This window comes from Bombyx mandarina, chromosome 05 (assembly GCF_030267445.1).
Source record: "Bombyx mandarina strain Sakado chromosome 05, ASM3026744v2".
Lineage (NCBI taxonomy): Eukaryota > Metazoa > Arthropoda > Insecta > Lepidoptera > Bombycidae > Bombyx > Bombyx mandarina.
In genome coordinates this window covers 5,007,139-5,028,646 of record NC_143212.1, presented here as the reverse complement: position 1 = coordinate 5,028,646, position 21,508 = coordinate 5,007,139, and the positions used below count along the sequence as shown (strand labels likewise).

At 39.5% G+C, this 21,508-nt stretch overlaps 1 protein-coding gene and 1 long non-coding RNA gene across 11 annotated transcripts in view; one reads left to right on the top strand and one right to left on the bottom strand.

The window, feature by feature from the left end:
* The first annotated feature begins 255 nt into the window (after window positions 1-255).
* LOC114241051 (uncharacterized) lies at window positions 256-2,856 on the top strand. Its single transcript, XR_016323087.1, has 3 exons — window positions 256-441; window positions 907-1,107; window positions 2,545-2,856. It is a non-coding gene; the product is annotated as an uncharacterized LOC114241051 (long non-coding RNA).
* A 1,045-nt stretch (window positions 2,857-3,901) lies between these two features.
* The window catches only part of LOC114241131 (zwei Ig domain protein zig-8), a 333,612-nt gene continuing 316,005 nt past the window's right edge, over window positions 3,902-21,508 (bottom strand). For 4 of the 10 annotated variants that reach the window (XM_089727555.1, XM_089727556.1, XM_089727554.1 and 1 more), the window contains 3 exons: window positions 12,535-12,677; window positions 8,068-8,239; window positions 3,902-7,932 (listed from right to left, as the gene is read on the bottom strand). In XM_089727555.1, the coding sequence (XP_089583681.1) occupies window positions 7,808-7,932; window positions 8,068-8,239; window positions 12,535-12,677 (440 nt within the window). In that variant the 3' untranslated portion in view covers window positions 3,902-7,807. The remainder of the gene's footprint in view (window positions 7,933-8,067; window positions 8,240-12,534; window positions 12,678-21,508) is intronic. The other 6 variants (XM_089727557.1, XM_089727561.1, XM_089727558.1 and 3 more) reach the window with 3 other exon arrangements.

Below are 21,508 nucleotides of genomic sequence, written 5' to 3'. Positions count from 1 at the left end.
TATTAGCTGTTTAGCAAATAGATAATACACGTAAATTAGTTAAAGATTAGCAATTCAAGCACTCAACAAATGCTTACGGACGTTAGCCACTAGGTGGCTTGTCTTCGATTAGTTTCTCATTTCTCCTGTAGATGGCAGTAAGATATTATTACCTATGCTTTATTTTATTTTTAATGAAGGATTTTGTAAATTTTGAGAAACCACAAATCGATAAAATTTAATAAATTTGTCTATAACAAATAAAGACTTGTAAAATTTTTTTGTTTTCTGTATTTACCATATAATTTTGAAGGCATTCGCTAAAAGATGTCTCTAGTTTCCATACAAAAAATATTTGCCTTAAAGTATCGTTGTTTCAGGGCCCAGGCTTAGCATCTGTGTAGGTACACAAGTATTGGAAAATGAAATAAAGTCGCAGGGCGTGGCTTTTCCAGACTTCAAGTAAGTTTCCATCAGTTTATTTGGTAAATTATTTCATTTTTGTCTTATTACATTTCGTTTAATTTAATTTTATCTCAATCGAATGAGTCGCTGACGTCATCATTTGTAAAACGACGTACCGTCAGTCGCTGACGTCACAGTTCCCTCCGTCATATTTAAATTCATAAATAACAATAAAAAATAAAAGTGATCTAGATCACTAGTTTCTCTGTGTGAATACGTTGGGATGAAATCTCGATAAATTACTATGACTTTAATAGCGCAGACGGGTATCGCGACCTATAATAATATTATGTATGTTACTCCTTAACAGAATATTCCAGGAAATGTATCTAGGTGCACACGATATTGCTACTATAATATAGTTTGTCAGTAGGATTCTCAGCGCTCATTAGGAACTTGAACATTAACAATATAAGTTGTACCGGCACAGTAACAGAGTTGAGTATCGTAGGGATGTTACAGTATTCCACTGATGGGTACCAGTCACGCATGGACCATCACGGAGTCACCGCCGCGATAATGTGGACTCGACACGAGATCTTCATCACCAACAGGGAAGAACTCGGGGTCTTAAGGAAAACCGGCTATCAAGAGTCTCAGGTTTCAGCGGTGCTACGTGTGTCGGTCGAGTAAGGATATATAAGTACCTAGTAGTAATGATTGGTGAGTAAGTGGTTCTTACATGGTTATCATTTAAAAAAATTGTATTATTAACTTATTCAAAAGTACACGTATTTTTTTATTTAACGATGACGAAGGTCGCAACGAGACTAAATGAGGGCTGAGCTTAAACGGGGGACAGCGAGCGTGCAGATATCCTCCACGATATCGTAGAGTTGCGTGCAACAAAGATAGTTATAAAGCAATCACGCCGAATCACCTCGGAAATTGATACTTACACGCAGACGACTCTATCGACTCTATACACGTTCGACGGATCCCTTTCTAAACTTTTACAACTTTTACTAGAACTATATGGAAAAGCTATTAAACGGCACTAAAGGCTGTAGTTAGAAATTGTTGAGGTTTTTGAAAATACTCACCAAGGATGTGGCGTGGTGCGTACAGCGGCGGGTTCCACCGTGCCAATACATGCTGATCGTAAAGTTATAAAGTTAAACAGCATGCTATCTAAAACGGACTGAACTTTTGATGGAGTGATTGTGTGAATGTTTTCAGAGTCTTCGGATAGCTGATAGTCATGGAATAGGTGAAAAGTATAAATATATAATTATAGTATAATATATGTACAGATGTATGTATACGAGTAAATTGTATAGAGGTCGGTGTCACAATGTGTTCTACCCCGGTTTATGTGCAGATTTAATTATTTATAATTTTTGCAAACTTCCATTCAGTGCCGGCATTGTTTCTGTGTTGTTCGTTCGTTCGTTCAGAGGTCGGAATTCGAGTTTACGCAATATGACTGACGCACGATGTATGATGTTTCGCATTTGCTATTTTGTTTTGTGGTTGACGCTTCCTTCTAAAGGTAACAATTGTTCCCAATCATTTGATTGATAGCATCATGATACTAAACAAACTAAAAATAAATAAAAACACAAAGAAGGCACTGCCCAAGCACATCATCCAACTTAAGTTAAAAACTTTAAGTTAATTTTTTTTTATTGTTTAGATAAATGGACGAGCTCGCGGTTTATCTAGTGTTAAGTGGTCACCGGTACCCACAGACATCAATAACGTACGTAAATACCATGATCATGATATTAGTTCCCAGTTTCTAGGTCTCAGTACAACCGCTACCCCACCCTTCAGGCACGAACCCATTACTGCTTTTATCTTTTAAGACGATAAACTTTGATTTACAATATGCGATATTTGCATCATCAGTAAGATGAATGAAAGGATTGAGTAGTTGAGTAGTTCGCTTCTAGTTCAGAACTGCAAAATATCCCTTCAGTGTTGTTTCTGTGTGCTCGCCTCGAGCTCTAACGCGATCTGTCGATGTAGGCCTTTGAATTGAAATTTTAGGGAACGAACGATCAGATCGCGTTAACGAAGTAAAGAATGATAGAATATCAGTGTTGTCTTGCACTAAACTTAACAATTACATACTACATACTTTTACTATATTTTCAGGTAACTAAACCAGCCGCGTCCGCTGTCGCTCGTGACGTGACCGCACCCAAAACCAAAGTTGTGTGATTTATTGATAAATTTCCGCGGGTTCGGTGAAAGCTTAGCGGTTGGTGACAGTCAGAATAACCTTCATTTAAAGCTATCCTTCTACAAATGATTCTGTTCCTCGCTTACTGAACGTTGACGGGATTATGACTGTTTAAATCTATGTGATTCATTATTTCAATAATATATTTAGTGGTGGTAGGACGTCTTGTGAATCTGCACGGGTAGGTACCACCACTCTGCCTATTTCTGCCGTGAAGCAGTAATGCGTTTCGATTTGAAGGGTGGGGCAGCCGTTGTACTGTTAAAAGTGAGACTTAGAACTCTTGTATCCAGGTGGGTGGCGCATTTACGTTATAGATGTCTATGAGCTCTGGTAACCACTTAACATCAGGTGGGCCGTGAGTTCCACTAATCTAACTATATGTTTTTTATCCTGTTTCAGTCATTCATGTCCACGAAACTTGTAAAATTCCGAAGCATCTAAAATTATAATTAAGTTATAATAAAATGACAGGATCTTAATGATAATTGTCTATCGTACGGCTTACAGTACATACGTACAGTAGCAGCGGCCACAGCGACGCACCTCTAGTCCCTGTGCTGCGTAGATACCGGGACAGCATGTTGCTCACACTCGACTATCATGCCAACTGTCTTGCCTGTTCATGTCGCAAAGCTAGTATCCGCTTGGGTTTGAAAGGTAGGACAATTCAAAGCAGAGAGGAAAGAAATAAAAAAGGCTTAATTCTATTGCGACACGATGGTTCTGCCACGTTACGAATGAGAGAGGTAGTGAAACCCGCGGGTTCGACCACTTAATACGCCCTACTGCCAATAAAGCTGTCATTTGTCAGTTTTTAGTTTAGTTAGGTTAGTTTATGTCTCAGTCTATAGTCTCAGTATGTTTCAGTACAAGGGATAATCCCTTTAAACCGAAACGCATTACTGCTTCACGGCAGAAATAGGCAGGGTGGTGGTACCTACCCGCGCGGACTCACAAGACGCCCTACCACCGTAGATTAACGTAAATTGATATACGATCCGAAAATGTACAAGTTGTTATTTAATTTAGTAATCTAGACCGACATTAATAATAAACGTGTACGTTTGTTAAGTTTTTTATAATACTCTTGTATTTTAGTTGTAAATTGTAATTGCAGACTGCATATAAATGTTTTTTGTTCTGTTGTTCTAGAGAACGAACAACGGTGAGTTGACGCTGTCATGTTTTGCCGTCCATCGTTGTTGAGGCCCTTAAAAAAATGCAGGCCTGGTCCGGAATGCCACTCAGAAGAAATAATAAAGAACATTTAATATTAAATATTTTATTTGAAAACAAACATATCCACTTCATGTATACACATTTCATATTTCACATACATCTCGTCATAGACTTTGCATCATATAGTTTCATTTCGTCGATACTCTACTACAATATTGAAAAACATTATTTCATAATTTGTATTTACAATCATTATTCTATACAAAACGTGGTTTTGAATTTATTATTTACAATTTACTAGCAAGTACGTAGGTCGAGTGATCAAAGCGACAAATTGTTTGCGAGTTGTTGTTCTTTTAATTGTTGTTTGACGTTTACATGTTGTGTTTACATATGTACATATATAAATGCAACACAATTTAACTGTAATGGAAGTACATAATATGATGACCTTGGATCACGAGCAAATCCTAGTCCCATTATATTACATGATTACATGTATATGATAATAGGTTTCCGTACACAAGACATTTAACATTATTACGATAATTTGATTTATCGATAAAGTCACAGCACGTGACATTATCGTAATCGTAATGTTGAATACTCAGAGTATTCGCATTACGAAGTTATTTTTCATTTTGACAACATGCAACGCGGTGCTGTCATTCTAACGTTCTTATGTCTAGCTTAATATCTAATTAATTTTCTATCAGAATTAACCAATCAGTTGAAGTAAACGAAGTCGGTGTATTGATGTCCACGCTCGTGTACCGATACATTGAAGTCATCATTAACATTAATTGTAACGCGAGGGGAACTAACGAGTCGAATCAACAGAATTATTGAAACTTTAACGTAACAAATGTATAGATGTAGTGAGAAATTATTTTCCTTCGGGAAAACTCTGATCTTTATCGGAATACACCCGAACTGTCAATGAAGGATCGTATTAAATCTAACTTTATTGTGTAGTGTCAAATGTCAAAATGAATAATATCATGGTACTGAAGCTGAGAGCACGATAAATACGAACTTTAAACGAAAAATTACGAAGGAAAATCTTTTCTTACTATATCTATATAACTCCAAGGCGATCAAAGTTTGTTGACCCGTAACTTCGTACAATTGTATTTCATTATATTGTGCGGACGTAGCTCCTTCTATTCCGTTACATTTTAACCTTCTGATAACAATACTTTTTTTTTTTTTTTTCATAAGGAGCTGAGAGTATGATCTATCTATCTATCTATCTGTGATTTATGAAAAGTTAAATCAATAAACCCAATCTACAAAAACAATTGAAAAAAGAACTTTGAATGAAATTAACTGCGGTCTGCGTTCTGACGCTTCCAATGATACCTAATTTACTTACATAACAATCCTGCGATCATAGACGAGCACACATGCGAAGCTCACCAGCGTATAATGCCACAACATTGATACATTGTTTGGCTGTGCCTAAGTCAAAAATAAATTCAATGTTAGATTACCCAAAAGTTATTACTGAACTGTCTAAAAAATATTTAATTAATTCTGCAATCGGTTCCAAAATCTTACGGGAACGTTTGAAAAACAAAAAAGCGTTAAATTAAAAAGGTGGTTGGTCCTCCTTGCGCGGGTCCTGCCCCCACTACACCTCCTGAGCGTGGTCGCTCAATAATTTCTTGGCCCCAGTGCCCTGGCCACCGTCTGTTGCGGTCTAGTTTACAGGACTGGTCATTCCGGCGAATCTCGCAGGAGGCCTCTGTCCCGCGGCGGTCGATGGTAAGCCGACCATGATGGAATTGAGCAGTACTTCATGGTTCACTGGGTACAGAACCTGGTGCGTCACCGTAGTCGTTTGTTTTTTTTTTGTAGTAGCGCAGGCGAACACATAGTGAACCACCGGATGTCGAAGGAGTGATGCGAACATAGCTACTCGCGTTAGCGTGAAATCAGGTTCGAACTCAATAGCAGATCGCACCAGTATAATTGCTTCGTGGTAGAAATAAGGAGAATGGATGTGTGTGGATGTTGTTACTGATTTTTTTGAAGCATAGGGGCATTAGGGGCGCATAGCGTACTATGTATTAGAGCTAAAACTTTAATGAGCTCTACGAAGGATCAAGAGATAAAGCCGGAGCTTTTCTCATGAAATAATAATTAGAAAGTAGTAAATTAATCTGAACCGTTCAAAACAATAAGAATCTGATACTATTAGAGGCTGCGCAGAGTTGCCGAAACTTCGAATACACGTACACTCAGAACATTGAAAGACAAAACCAGTAAGGGTCAAGAACGTACTTACTTCGTATTATTAAAATGCCATCAAGTTGGTAGATGTCTTACAAACCAAATGCCATTATTAATGTAATGCCTCGTATGTACATTCAACACATATGATAATAATATGGTTGGATGAAAGCATTCTTTACGATAAAAATTAAACGAAAATATTCTAATATAATAATATTAACATTTTCCTTTCCTATATAAATTATTCAAAGTTAAATAAGACAAGCTATAATATTGTGCGGGTCCCAAGCGTTAAATCAAAGTAAATATTATAGTGAGATGATCATTTAAGCTCTCACATTTTTGTAAGATTAAGCTGTCAGATTCCCTGACACATGTATTTTTGACTTGTATGTCATTTTGCAGCAAACGTTATGTGTCAAATAAGTGTCATGGGCACTTTCGTCTGCTTGTCTGCATTTAGTGAATTTCTTTTATTTAGTACAAGTAAAAAATACATTTTCTGACGCATTTCATAAATATGTCATCAGGATACAAATGACGCTCATCTTATTGAGGAATAGTAGTCACTCTGAACATCCTACTAAAGTTTAAATCCAAACGAAACTGTGTTGTTTAAATTATTGAATTACTCTGATTTGTTCAATTTCAATTTATATCAAATACAGAACTTTGAAATTAGTTTTATACTATATAGATTATAAATTACAGGAATGATAAATTAAATATGAATACTATAACTTACCTATACATTAACAAACTTTACAATATTTAAAACGACTATTTATTTACAAGTCATTAATTATAACAGCAACGAACGCTCCGCAGGTATCATATACGATATAATTATATTATTTTAATCACATTATTATATAATTTTTTTCTTTAAATTTTATGAAATTTCGCTTAAATAATTTTTTATAGTTTTTTCTGCCCCTTACAAATAAATCAATAGTTTGAATTCCCCCCATATCGGACCCAGTGCCCTGGTCGTGACTACAGTACAGTAGTCAGTAGTCGAAGGATCAGAACACGCTGACTGCTGAGCTAGCACGACCAGACTGGGCCGGCACTGCACATTTTGCGTAACGTATGCGTGTTCTTCAAACAGTGAAATCTTGATAAATGTTGGCCTATTGGTTAATTGGTAAATAAGACAATTAACGTTAACAATTTACTTATATTTGCTATTAAGTAAGGTCGGTTTCAACCAACTTGTCAGTTTTTGAAGACACTAAAATGAGTCTAGGCTTATTTATTGGTTTATTGGATGTGTTGTAAGAATGATTCGAATGTTTAGTCACACACACAAAGGTGTCGTTTTAATACAGCGACACGCTACGCTAAGTGCTATGTGAAGCGTCCCTTCAAGAGTAATGTGTTCAACATGAGATTCAATCACAGCATCTCGACGCTATTCACTTCGTTTAGTAAAAACCTTATGTCTAAGTAACTTAGGACCCGAAACTAAGTTTCCGGCTGAGACGAGACGAAAACGTTCATATAACAAGAGTTATTTATTGTCTTTTTACTCACACAAACACAATAAGATCCCCGAAGGGTCGACCTAACTCTTCACTTGGGTACAAAGCTTCAACGAGCCTCACTCGTCAGTTGATGTACGTGTGTCTTCCGGGAGTTCTCGTTGTAGAGTGATCTCCAGGTCGTGTCCCGGTGTACACTAGAGTAAAGTTGGTCCCCGGGGAACGCGTTGTCGTACTAGAGCTGTCTCTCGGAGGTCGCGTGAGGGCACGATCAGCTGTCGAGCAGGGCGTGCAGTAGCTTGGCGCGGAGTACGGCCACCGCCAGTAGCGCCACGATACACCTCCAGCTGTTAGACAGCCCGGCCGAGCCCGTCTGCATGGCCGCCGGACGCTCGCCTGCACACGTCATCAACACGACCATTCGTTAATCTCAACCGTTCCTATTCTGCTATGTTTTAATGATTCTTAGAATAGAACTAAATAATGTATGCAATGAAGTCCTAATAATGAATGGTAGTGGTTGTGACTGACCATTGAGCACGTGGACGCGGACGGAAGCGACCTCGGCGTTGGAAGGCGAGCAGGAGTAGCGGCCGGAGTCTGCGGGCGTCGCGTCCTGCACCAGCAGGTACGAGGTGGTGGCGGCGCCCTTCTCGGTCACCACGGAGACGCCGCCCCGGGAGGAGTCGTACGAGATCACCTGCTTCACGAAACATTCACAAGGTCATGCATCAAGGTCATTTCAAACTAAAATTATATGCTTAACTATATACGGTAATTCGCTGAAGTTGAATACTGCCGAATTGTGCTATGGACGTATTCAATCGACACGCCTCAGGATTTCAAAAGATTTTTACTTAACAAGAACTACTACTATAATAGTGGAAAATATGGTAAAATGAACTGAATACACCCATTAGCTAATATTGAAAGAGAAAAGAGATACAAGAGATTGTAACGCGTGCCTCCCGCTCGCTAGTGCATAGGCAGAAGTCAGGTGTTCTCTTCCTGATCAAAAGAACTGATACTTCTAGTGGACAATACATAGGCAGAGTCAAGGCTCTATCTCTTCATAGCAGGTGCTTAGGATATAACGGCAAAGTGGACAAATGGTCATAACAATTGAAGGTTAATGGGAGAAGGATTTCCGAAGTTGTTCAGGACTTGACTTCTTCAGTATTCCTCACAAGCCTTGGTCCCATCATATCTTTTTTGTCGTCGTCAACTAGTTACGCATGATCTAAACGGTAAGTTAAGGGGATGTTTAGAAAAACAGTCGTCCCGACCGTGGCCATGTGCTTCATTAAAAGAGCACGGTCATTATTGTGGTTCTCCCATGATAGTCGCACAGTTGAATGAAGAGCTTACATGCTCCACAATATGTGCCGCCACTCACCCTGAGACCTGATATCGACGTTCACTTGTATTGTACGACGGCTATCTCAGAATGGAATAGCTAATTGGACGCACGACTGCACGCGGCGAAATAGAACAAGGATACCTACCCGGGTGGGCAATGGGATACTTCGATTTTATCTGTATCATCATTTCAATGTGTACATATATATTTATGTGTTAATAACTTTACTTGTTTTCGCTTAGTGACAGTTTCTAAGTTTTCTTTCAGAGTCTTCAACTGAAGGAGACTTAAATTGTAAATCTCTGCATAGTGCAGGCACTGCGGCTGTCCCATAGCCAAACATAGTAACATACATAATTATATCTTTCAATCATTATACGTATACTATATGTGCACATACACACATGTGAACATACTCCTCACAATAATATCATGGTCTGCATAATGGAATACATGCAGACAATTTTAAAATAATTACATTCTTTCAATGTATTTACCTCCGTTTGAGTGTTTTTAGGGAAATGTCCTCGCACAGAGGTACATACAAAATAATGATGTTACAAGACGGACCATGAATTTAAATGATTATTCGATTGAGACACATCCATTTTGATATCGCAGACCTTTAAGGAATGTGATTTTTATTCTAAAACGAGTGTATCTTGGCGGAGAATCAGTTCTGCTTTCCTATCCGATCTGTTTAAAAGTATTTTATAATAATAATTGTAAGATTCGTAAAATCTTTACAATCGCTGTTTATTTTTATGTTTCCGTGCTCTCCTGCTAAAACTTAGTTCAAAGCACTTACTATGTTTCGATATAAAACAGCCGACAGAGTACTGAGAACACTTACAGACATTTGAATAAGTCAGCTGGAGGGAGCCAGACTAAGTGAGTATTCGTTTTTCGAAGCGCCTCTGCAACTCATTTGCAGTATTTCAGTCGCGAGTAACGACCGACCAGCGCGCCGTGTCCCGCCCTCCCTCTTATTGTATTCGAGTGTCGTGTAATTGCCTCGAATTTGTTCTCATATCTTCATCTCACTTACTTTTCGATTGTCCAACTCAACTGATAAACGCGACGGTTATGTTACATATGCATGAATGTATGTGTGTACGTGTGTATGTATGTACGAGTGTATGTACTGTTCGTAACGCCATTTAATTTTCCACATAGAGTCTCATATCGTACAATATGACCCTCGTAGAATGTACAGGTTACATTCCAATAAAGTAGTTAAGGGTCGTGCAGCCCTCCGTAATAGTTTGTAACTAGTACATTAGTATTCAGAGGGTGATGTTGTTACGGGAAGGAGAATGGCGGCACAGGTGACGCGCGACGCACTCGCTCATTCATATTATATTTGAATGGATCATCAAGTTGTGCTTTGTTTTGTGATTCAATTATTTTAATTATGTACGTACTATTATCACAGTTATTCTAAAGTCTTCATCGAATAATTACGTCGATACGATAGGTCAACAGTTATCCATATTTCGTTGTTAATTTATTAATAGCCACAAAAAGAAAATCATTTTCTGTAGGAAAGCAACTATGTTTTTAGCTATAGATAAATGGGAGAGCTCACGTTGCACCTTGCATCAAGGAGTTCCTGGAGTCCACCTACTCAGGATCGAAGTCTCCATTACCTTTACTCTATCTTGTCTTATCCTCTAAGCCAAAGTTCATGACTGCTTTGGTGCAGATATGTATATACGTAATACTCCATCATCTCCTTCCAGTGCTGCTACCTGGGACTGGCCGATGCCTCCTCTTAACATCATAAATTCCTGACCCTCCACCGACACACATGAGACATTGAAGGCAATGAGATCAATTCACGCATCAAAGTGAGGATTTTCATGTTCTATTAGATTGAAACTAATCGTTGATGCGTATACGTACCTAATACAATAAATATTCTGTAAGTCTTTTGTACCGTTCACAGTAAGTAAGTAAGGATGCGTTGCGTTATCGCGAGCGTTGTCAGTAGCCTACAGTAAATCTAAGGCGAGCTCCCTGGCGGCTGCTGGTGGGAACGACTCTAATGGCCAATAAAAATCAATTCGATTTCGTTATTTGATTCTAAACGCTTCCTCTCCCGGCCCTGCTTGTTTTCGTTGTTTAATTGGTGTTAGTATTGTTGGTAGTAGCGATTAAGGTCAAACAAGAAATTCTTGGTTTTAAGTTAAAGACGGACTCATTAAATGTAGTATTGGGATCGTTTTAGTTTATATCTTAAATTCTTTTTGGATACTTTCTGCAATTTTTACAAGTTAAAGCAAATAAATGTGATGCTCAGGTTTAAAAGTTGACTTTGTAAAATCTGTTGTAAACCTCAATTAAAAATTCAACCGAGTCTTGTGGATCATACAGACCCTCTAAAAATGTAAAATTTACAATAATAACACAGATTACACTATATAAGATAACAATTATTGGTTTATTACACCACATCGTATAGTCGCTCACTCACCTACGCTACTTTTGTATTCAGTGAGAAAAATTGCTGGATTCTGCCGACAAATAAATGGATCATGGTTGAATCGAATTGTTCCTCGTAATACTCAGCACGATAAGAAGATGCTGCGTGAATCCTACATAATGTGGGATTAGAGCAAGAAGTAGGAGAAGAAATAAAATTTGCTCGTAGAGAATGGCTGGCCACAACTGTCATGTTACTATACTTTTCACCTTACTTGACCTTCGGTATATTCGTTTTGATGCGACTAAAATAGAAGAGAGTAATCTTTTTCGAGTGTACAGCTGTTACGATTGCGACGACATGTGACTTGGCTGAGTACCATGAGCGACGCTAACCACTCACCACCAGGCTCTGAGCTCGTCTTCCTATAAAGGCAATAAAAAAAATTCTTTCACGCACTCTCAATGTATGTAGATCTAACGGTATTTTTGGACATTAATAGATCTTACGACGTGTTGTTAGATTATTTTTATTGTAGGAATAACTCATATGTGCGGGCGTATCAAAAATCAGTAATGAAATTAATTAATAATAAATAAATGTATAATAATACAAATTCACTTGTATGCTAATGTGTACTATACAAACTACAAATACGTGCGATTGACATGTTTTGTTTGTTGAGTGCGGGCTCTCTTCATTACTTGTGCTGTACGAGCTGCTGCTGTATACAAGCTATTGACAAACTGAACTAAAAAACAATTTATATTGATGGTACAGTCCTAAGGAATACTGCGTCTAGTTCAAGTTACAGGTCTTTTATTCCTGTAACACCTTGGAGGATCGGATAGCGCTGAGTCGTAACTCTTATTGCCACTTTTAGATCCTAATGTTATTGAAGATTATTAATTGCGTCGATCCTTGATCCTTATCAAAATACTTTTCACTGCACAACAATAATATGTTATTTAGTGTGGTACGAGATGGCTAAATGTAATTATCTATCTATGACTATCTCATCCACTTTACCAAGCTTAGGTTTTATGTTACCGGAGAGCGCGCGTTAGACCCTGCCACTTCACGACCGGACCATGATTACAGCACGTGACATAGCACATCTCATCATCACAAGTACTTAACAGCTAAACAGTTGCATGCTAATTTAAACATAAAAACTATACTAATAAGGTAGTAAGATGTGTTGTATAATTACTTTGTTTCCGCTCACCTCGTCCTCATGGTACCAGAATATGTAGGCAGGGGGCTCCGGGCTGAACTGGATGAGGCAGGTGAGGTTGATTGTGGAGCCGATGTCCACGTGCAGGTCTGGTCCACCTAGGATCCTGGCTGAGGGTACTGTAAACAAATTGCAATTGTATGAAAATAAAGTTTCGAGGTGTAAGACGACCGGTGGGTGGTCGGGGTTGAGTAGCTGTATTGTGATGCTCCGTGTCCGTGTTGTTTGTTTTTGTAATTTAGTAATCTTCGTATAATGAACATCCCGTATCAACTTCGTACGATATTCATGTGATTTGGATTAAGTTTCGAATAAGTTGTGTGACGTCAAGTTGTCTGCACAAGAATCATTAAAGTAACTCCCAATAACATAGAGCGATTCGTTCGTTTGATTATGTATTCATTTCAATTGAGTTTAATTTACAGATTTGAAATCCACACAACCTATTGATGTCGTAAACGAATGCGGCTCGATGTCTTCGAGCGCCAAGTTCGGTGTTTTATTAAAGCGAACCAGAGCGTCATCAATCATCATGATTATGCACCAGACCAGGCCGAACTGCAGCGCGTGGGCTCGCCACATATGTAAGCTTAGAGAAGCAGTCATCCGAGTAGCCTCTGTGCGCGGATCCAGTACAGTGACGGAAGCGCGTCCGGCTCAAACAAACAGCGTAATGATCATTGAGTTGTATGCGCGGGGGTTCGCCCGAGGCTGGACCATTTCGTTTAATTCCCCACTTTATGACATAATATTTCGTTGCGCGGCTCGCTACAAAGAACACCACGCCGTTTTGTGGCACTTTGTGTAAGTGAATTGCCTTAATGAGGCCTCGCTCCTGTATCGTCCGTCGTTACGCATTCTTCATCGTTGTTGTGCTGAAGGTAATCTCTCTTAATAATGTGTTTTTTATATCGGTTCATCACTGGTCGTGTGACCGGAAAAACTTATTTACAGCCAGGGGTCTTTTTTCAAAGAGATATGTTGTTTTGTGTTAGAGAAATACTTAAACTATATTATTTGTTACTTTTTGCAACAAAACTTTTACTTAAACCTGCCGATAAAAACAAAACTAAGTGAAATAATCGTGGCATCGAGCACAGGCGAGTGGTTTGGCAGCGGGCCATACAGTAGTAAGTGCCCTTACACTTCAATACACGGGACAGTATTCTTTGGTTATTAAAAATAACTGAATCCTCGGGGTTCAAAAATTTCATCTATAGTATTATGTATTTTGGCCTATTGTGACAGATATCGGACATTTTATTAAGCCATAAACAATGAACTAAGAAATATGATTGATCCGATTGGTTCTCTACAAGCAATCTTGAACTGAATGCAGAACAACCAAGTGTATAATAGTTGTTGCGAGTCGTAGATGTAATATTACATTTACTCTGTAGCGTCACGGTTAGCAATAGTTTTTTTTATGTTTGAGAGATTACTGGTGACCCGGAGGCCTTTCCAGTTTTATTAGGGCAGGTGGGCGAGCAATACATAAACATAAACCAACTTTAAATAACTAGTTACAATACATGAATAGTTTAAAATCAAATATGTGCGTGTTGTAATTACGATTTAATAAATATTTTAATTACACATAATTTTAAAATATTAAAACATACAATAAAGACTTAATAAATTTTTATACAATTCGCAATGATTAAGCTGATGTCTTCCTAATGCCTCGAGGTGGGAGGCGGCCTTTACTCGATGCTTTCCGTGGTCTCCGTTACTGGTTCAGTCCAGGTAAAGCGTGAACTCATTTTGTCGGGGCAACATAAAGACAACAGAATATTAATGTAGTTATTCTATCAGAGAATCCTCACGCGCGGCGCACGGCGGTCAATATGTTGAAACAAATCCAGTTATCTGCAATGTATCTGAAGTTTGTGACAGCGCCCAGTGTCGGCCAAATGGAACCTAGTCGTGACACGGCGCTGAATATTGGCTATTTCCCCTACAGCCTGCCGCCGTGTTCACAGCTCCACGTTTTATGACGTACCAAACTCAACGGGATTCAATTTTCGTACAATATTCATGGACATTGGCATGTTATCGACGACGCTGCTAAGCATTACCTATTCTATCTTTGAGGTTAGTATATGTGCGGCGTGTTATGGGTACGTACGTCGGAATTGCAGTCTGGCCTCCCCTGCTACATAACGCGTGATAATGGGTTCCATCTCGAGCAGTAGGATAGTCGCCAGGTGACCAAATATAAATTACATTGATTTACTCCCTTTGCCTACTGTACAATCAAAGTACGAACATTTATAATGTAAAGTTCAGTCGCGCTTTGGGCCAGACCATATTTTTTAATATAATAACAATAGCAAATTTATTATGCAGAAGTCGAACGATACGAGAAAGAGTAAGAATTATATCACGGATCGAATGAGAAATCGCTTCTATTTGTAGCAGACACGAAAAGATTTTTCGTGGAAAATCCGCTTTTCAACTAAACTATAATCGCTTATCACGCTGCCTTTTAATGTAACAAAAAAGGCTACAATTTCGAGAACTTCGTTACTATGGTAATGCATAGTTGGAACGTGCTTAGCTTCGAAATTCCGATTACTTTATAAAGTCAGACAGCCGGGTACAATACCGATGGGCTACGGGCACAACTCATAAAGTTGTCACACGTGAGTATGAGATGCGATGCGACATGATATCATCGTACACGCGCGTGTATGTGCGCACTGCAGCCGATGCTGAGCACAAGCGTGTCGTTTCGTTAACAAACCGTAGAGGGTGTTGTTCGCGAGGGACGCGCCGCCCTACGGACAAAGGACATGCTTAATAATTCACCACCACTTATGTTTCTCTATCACGTTTTAATGATATGCTGTGTATTGATAATGCTTATGGAAACTAATACACGTTTGCTTGTACACACAGCGTAATGCAATACGAACAACAATTCCTGCTACTCAAGAATCGGAGCAAGTAGCGGAAGGCAAAGTGAGGCCTTTAGTAAAAAATATATATATATATTGTTAGTTATAAATAACGTCACTCCACGGGATGCTTGTCCGGTGGTCGTCGGCGGTACCACAAGGTTATGTGTAAGAAAAACTGTGTGTATTATATCGGTTAAATGCTCATCTCTATGTCTATCTCTCTCTATGTACAAGAAAAAACACATATTTCTAGAAGTTACAATCATAGCATTTGTTCACGGCGGAGAGAGAGCCTATTGATGTCCTTTGCACGATCGTATCAACGTTGAATACGCTCTCAAAGCTACATTCAGACTGTCAATAATAAACACAGTTAAAAACAGCCTAGAAGTTGGTTCAACAGATATTTCTGTCGATAACATCCTACCAGCATTTTCCAGTCTACCCATCATCACTGTTCACTACGCTCAGGATGTGAGAGGGAACGTAGGAAGACGGCGGGAGGAGGATGCGCCTGCGGTCTGAGATTGGTATTCGTCGGTATTCGTCGTAATCAAATAAAACGATTAAAAATAACTGTCATGCGTGGTTTCTTCTTCACCACCGTCATGAATAATCACGACGGTTGGATCAGCGCTGATGTATCGAGACCTGTCATGTAGATAACCGCCAGGGCTTGAAGAAGTTCAATTCCTACCATACTTCAATGCTGCTTTTTCACAAGTCCAGAAACCCTGTTCGGTACGCTTTGTGTTTCGCGGTAGGAACACAAAAGAGTGCAGCAGTGAGGGGGGGGGGGCTGTCAGTTTTCCTACTCTTTTGGCGTAGATCCTTCTTTATGCGCTTTATTGTTTTTTATGTGAAGCAAAAGAAAAGCTCTTCACTGTATATTGAAACTTTTGATTGCAGGCGCTCTCCATTAGTCAGACAATATCTATGCTACAATCAATGTTTGTTGTTGTTACGTCTTCTGAGTAATGTAAAAGCTTTCTTGAAGCACAGGGTCGCGAAAGTTCGTACATCAGATGTGTTTATATCGCGAAATGGAGATCAAAGCCAGCTCTAATACTGCGCGCTCTACATCTTACAAGAAACAAACAGCTCTCACGTTAAAACTTAAACCGTACGTACCAATTCGAGCCTTGAACTAAAATAAACCTTATGTATTGAATTTGAAGGCTGGGAGTCGTATGCAAATAAGATTATTATTGTCGTTTCGTGTCATATTTCCGCCGTCGGTATTTGCGGAGGGTGAGCAGCGTCGCGGCGGCGCCTCCGAGCGGCGGCCGCACCAGACATGCCCTTGCTCAACTAATACGTATCTTAGCTGCTTTGTTTTCTTATGATATTTTGAGGAACAATTATTTTTAACTTTATTTTTTAAAAGGCTTTTTAAACTTTGAGGTCATCGCGGCCTAAAGGATAAGGCGCCCAGTGTACTCGATACGAGTGATGTGACTGTGCCCATCTTTGAATTTGAAGTTATCTCAATTCTTCTTAGCACATTCAACTTAGCACGTGCGCGTGATTAAGTTATTACGAATCAAAAGGATCAATATTACAAAGAAATGGGAACGCGTGATGAAAATGAAACCTTAATTTTTGTTATTTGCGTAGTTATTGATAGTATTATATAATTCGTGAAGATGCCGCGCCCATCTTGTAGAAGTTTCCATTGTGTTGTATATCACCTTACAACGCACTCGAAAAACGAAAACCGCTGAATTTGCACTGACACTGAAGTCTGGGTTTGTGCCGAGTAGCGCGCTTGTAGAAATCGGATGTCAACATCATCCTCATGAGCGCCACACGTAAGGAGCACCCCTTGGAATAATAGAGTAAACAGAGACACCCAACGTCACCAGGCGTGTCTGGGGACCCTCAGCCAACCTTGAGATTCATACCAAGAGAATAACTGAAAGATTATACACACGTGCTGCGCGTATAGCGGAGAGCGACTCACTTGTAGTTGTAGCGAGGCGGTGCGCGCGGCTACAGCTCGGGTGTCAAGTTACAGACCCACATGCTACATTTGGTCGTCTACCAACTTGTACATTAACTAATGTTTGCTCGGCACTGGCGCGACGTGTCAATATTATCTACATATTTTCTTGTGAATGTTTAGATTGATTTCCGATGGTTTGGCGAAGCTGTAGGTAGTTAGTATTTTTTGCAGCCTTAAATCATTATTTGTAAGTAAAGAAATTACACGACTCGTGCCACAATCACGGGAAAATAACTTATAAGATTGTTTGTAAGTAGTTTTCTCACAGTTCGAAGTTGAATGCTGCTTGTTCATTTTTATAGGAACAGCGAAATTTATTTTCTGTTGGCTACATCTAGCAACACCTAAAATTATAAAAAAAAATTGAACGATTAAAGTTTTGTAAATAGTAATTAAGGTATTTTAGAATTGAGCTACACTGAGGAAGTTTTTTATTTAAATTTATTACTTCTCAGAAGATTTTCTCGGAGTTTTTCTAAGGTTCAGAGCCTCTACCTGTGACAGATAAATGTCGAAATATCAGCTGGTTCGGTATACAGTAGGAGGCACTCAAACTACTTCGCTTCTTCAACTATTCACATGATAATACAATCTCATTAAGCGATAAATAATTCAGAGAACATTAAAAAGGGAGACGTGTATTAAAAGTATCCGCTATTTAGAGATTCAGGGGAAAGTAGCAAAACGTTCTTACACTGAGCATATTTTCCTTCTAATATAAAAAGTGCCTTTATTCGTTTGCTTGTACACGAGACGTTTCTTAGGTAAAGAATAGTTACAATCGCCTCTATCACATAACTCACACGAAACTGAACATATACCCGTCATTTTGTTTACATTTTACGAGTAATGTTAAAATTTCAGGGTAGCTTCGTACCTGAATGTTTTAGCAGAAGAAAGTAAGTTCTCTGTCTGCACCCGCGCCGCCGCGCCGGTCACACGCTCGGGCGGGTCGTAAATAAAATTGAACTTACATTTTAAATGTTCATGCGGGATGAAGGTGCCCGGAGATTTTTATTGTCGAAGCTATTTAAATTTTAAGCACTATCTCGATAATAAAAGTCAAAGTGCATTAAAATGAGCGAAAAGAACAGTCAAGTTAAACAAACGTAGCGACGTCCTGGGGTCATTACATTACGTTACATTTACATTAGAAGTATTACAACAAGAGTAGATAGTGGCGCGCGCGTCTTGTGTCAGTTGTACGTGACTGCCTATATTAAGTTTAATTTTGATGATTTGTTTTGTTAAATTTGAGACACAGCCTTGCCTGTTCCGTGGCGCCAAGGGGTTATTGGAGTCTAGGCATAGGCATGCTGAACTCCACCACAAACCATCGCGAGGCAAGAGATCGATACCGAGTGTCTGAATGTCATACTCGTTCTTTTCTTCTTTATAGTGATCTTTTGAAATAAACTTTTTAATGTTAATCATATATTTTATCGTTACAACTCTTATAGGTACAACAAGGTAAGATGATTTCAATTAAAAATAATAATAATTGTGTGCAGCGACCGTCGGCGCGTGCGCGTTATTCAATTTTTCTTTATCGACCCTCTGTCTTTTTACGAATCCTGCGCAGGCGTCGCGCGTCGGTCGCACGGCGTTGTTAGACACTTTAGGGTTCCGCTTAGCGTGCGAGGATTAATTATTTTACTTCGGTTCCGCACGTTACAACTTGTTAATTTCAGATTAAAAATAATGAGAATAACAAAGAGCGTGTGGACCACGGACACACTATAGTAATAGATGTATATAAAAAATTAAAATAACAGATTAAAGTATGTCGGCGCAAATATGACTATTTACCTACTGATCATCAACTAATTACTCTGTGATAAGAAATTGATGTTAAACAGTCCCTTTTATTGTAATTTCAATACTTTAAAATCTTGTAAACACGCTCACGTGTTTAATACTTGTCAACACGCTGACGTGTAAAGTCCTATAAATACGGCCGTGCTGTCTAGCGTAGATTCATTCGTGTCCGAGCCGTAGTACAGTACGGATCTCTCTGTAACGTTGTTATGCTTCTCGTGCAATATACGCAGTTCTCGTGAAGTTTTGTTTTGGAAGCCCAAATATGAGTCATCATCGAGAACTTAATGACCGTGACGTCAACAATGCTGACGTCACACTTTTTAAAAACATTCCTTCAGCGTTCCTCCTCCGTCATCAGAAGTGGGATCACACGCCGCCTCCGCTCAGCAACAACCTGGTGACCAGATAACCGTATCGGCGGAAGAAGACTACCCCCCAGCAACAGCCGATGAGCCTATACATCTACTTCACAAATCAGCATGGTCGAGCAACAAAATCAACACTCAAAGATAAGTTTTTATTTTTGATTACTAAAGTTCCACCACATAAGTACCACAGTGTACGCCTCGGCAAAAGTACCACAGTGTACGCCTCGGCAAAAGTACCACAGTGTACGCCCACTACATAAGTACCACAGTGTACGCCCACTACATAAGTACCACAGTGTACGCCCACTACATAAGTACCACAGTGTACGCCACAACATCACACTACACAACATCCTTATCCGAACACCTTAAATAAATCTACGAGAACCGCCGAGAACTCTACGAGAACCGCCGAGAACTCTACGAGAACCGCCGAGAATTCTACGAGAACCCTACTATACCCTCCGAGAATCCTACTATACCCTCCGAGAATCCTACGATACCCTCCGAGAATCCTACGATACCCTCCGAGAACCCTACGATACCCTCCGAGAACCCTACGATACCCTCCGAGAACCCTACAATCAAATCGCATTAATAAGTCTCAAACCTACATAGTTACAAGTAACGCAAGTATAACAGATGCGCTACTCAGAGAAACTTTTTATTCCTGCAGGTCAATGAGAATCAAAGAAAAACCTACGAGAATCAACGAGGCCGGTGCAGAGCACGCACCACCTGTCAGTATGGCCGTGTCGGCGCAAATATGACTATTTACCTACTGATCATCAACTAATTACTCTGTGATAAGAAATTGATGTTAAACAGTCCCTTTTATTGTAATTTCAATACTTTAAAATCTTGTAAACACGCTCACGTGTTTAATACTTGTCAACACGCTGACGTGTAAAGTCCTATAAATACGGCCGTGCTGTCTACACGTCATCACGGATCCTCCTGATCCACTAACGGTGCTTTTAGGCAATACAAGCACCGGTCACCGTCCTCGCCGAACCCGTCGCTTGCGACGAAGGGCTCGACGAGCGAATTAACCCACAGACACAGCCCACTGAGTTTCTCGCCGGATCTTCTCAGTGGGTCGCGCTTCCGATCCGGTGGTAGATTCTGCGAAGCACTGCTCTTGCTAGGGCGGTGTTAGCAATTCTCCGGTTTGAGCCCCGCGAGCTCACCTACACAAGCTAGGGTAAGCTGAAATAGCCTCTCAAGGCTATCAGCATAGGTAGGAAAAAAAAAAAAAAAAAAAAAAAAAAAAAAGCGTAGATTCATTCGTGTCCGAGCCGTAGTACAGTACGGATCTCTCTGTAACGTTGTTATGCTTCTCGTGCAATATACGCAGTTCTCGTGAAGTTTTGTTTTGGAAGCCCAAATATGAGTCATCATCGAGAACTTAATGACCGTGACGTCAACAATGCTGACGTCACACTTTTTAAAAACATTCCTTCAGCGTTCCTCCTCCGTCAAGTACATTGTAGTAAATTCAAGAAATTTCTCAAATTTAATTCGAAATTTGTTTCAAAAGACAATTGGTATGCCAATTAAATTTGTTGAAGCATTCAATTATTTTAGATAACTAGAGGCGCTGTCTATTTGTTGTGAGTTTAGTGAAGCGAAGAGCATCGGGGGGCGGGGTGGGGCAGGGCGGGGGTCGCCCGCGTATCAACATCTTGCGGCATCAGAATCACATCTATCATATTCTACGAGAAATTGCTATAAGCTTATTGAATTTAAGATGTCTAGCCCCTGCTTAGAGTTTTACTTTTATAAAACCCTGGAAAATATGGTGAACATGCAATGGCGTAGAACTTTTCGTCGCGGATTAGGACGTTGTCTGA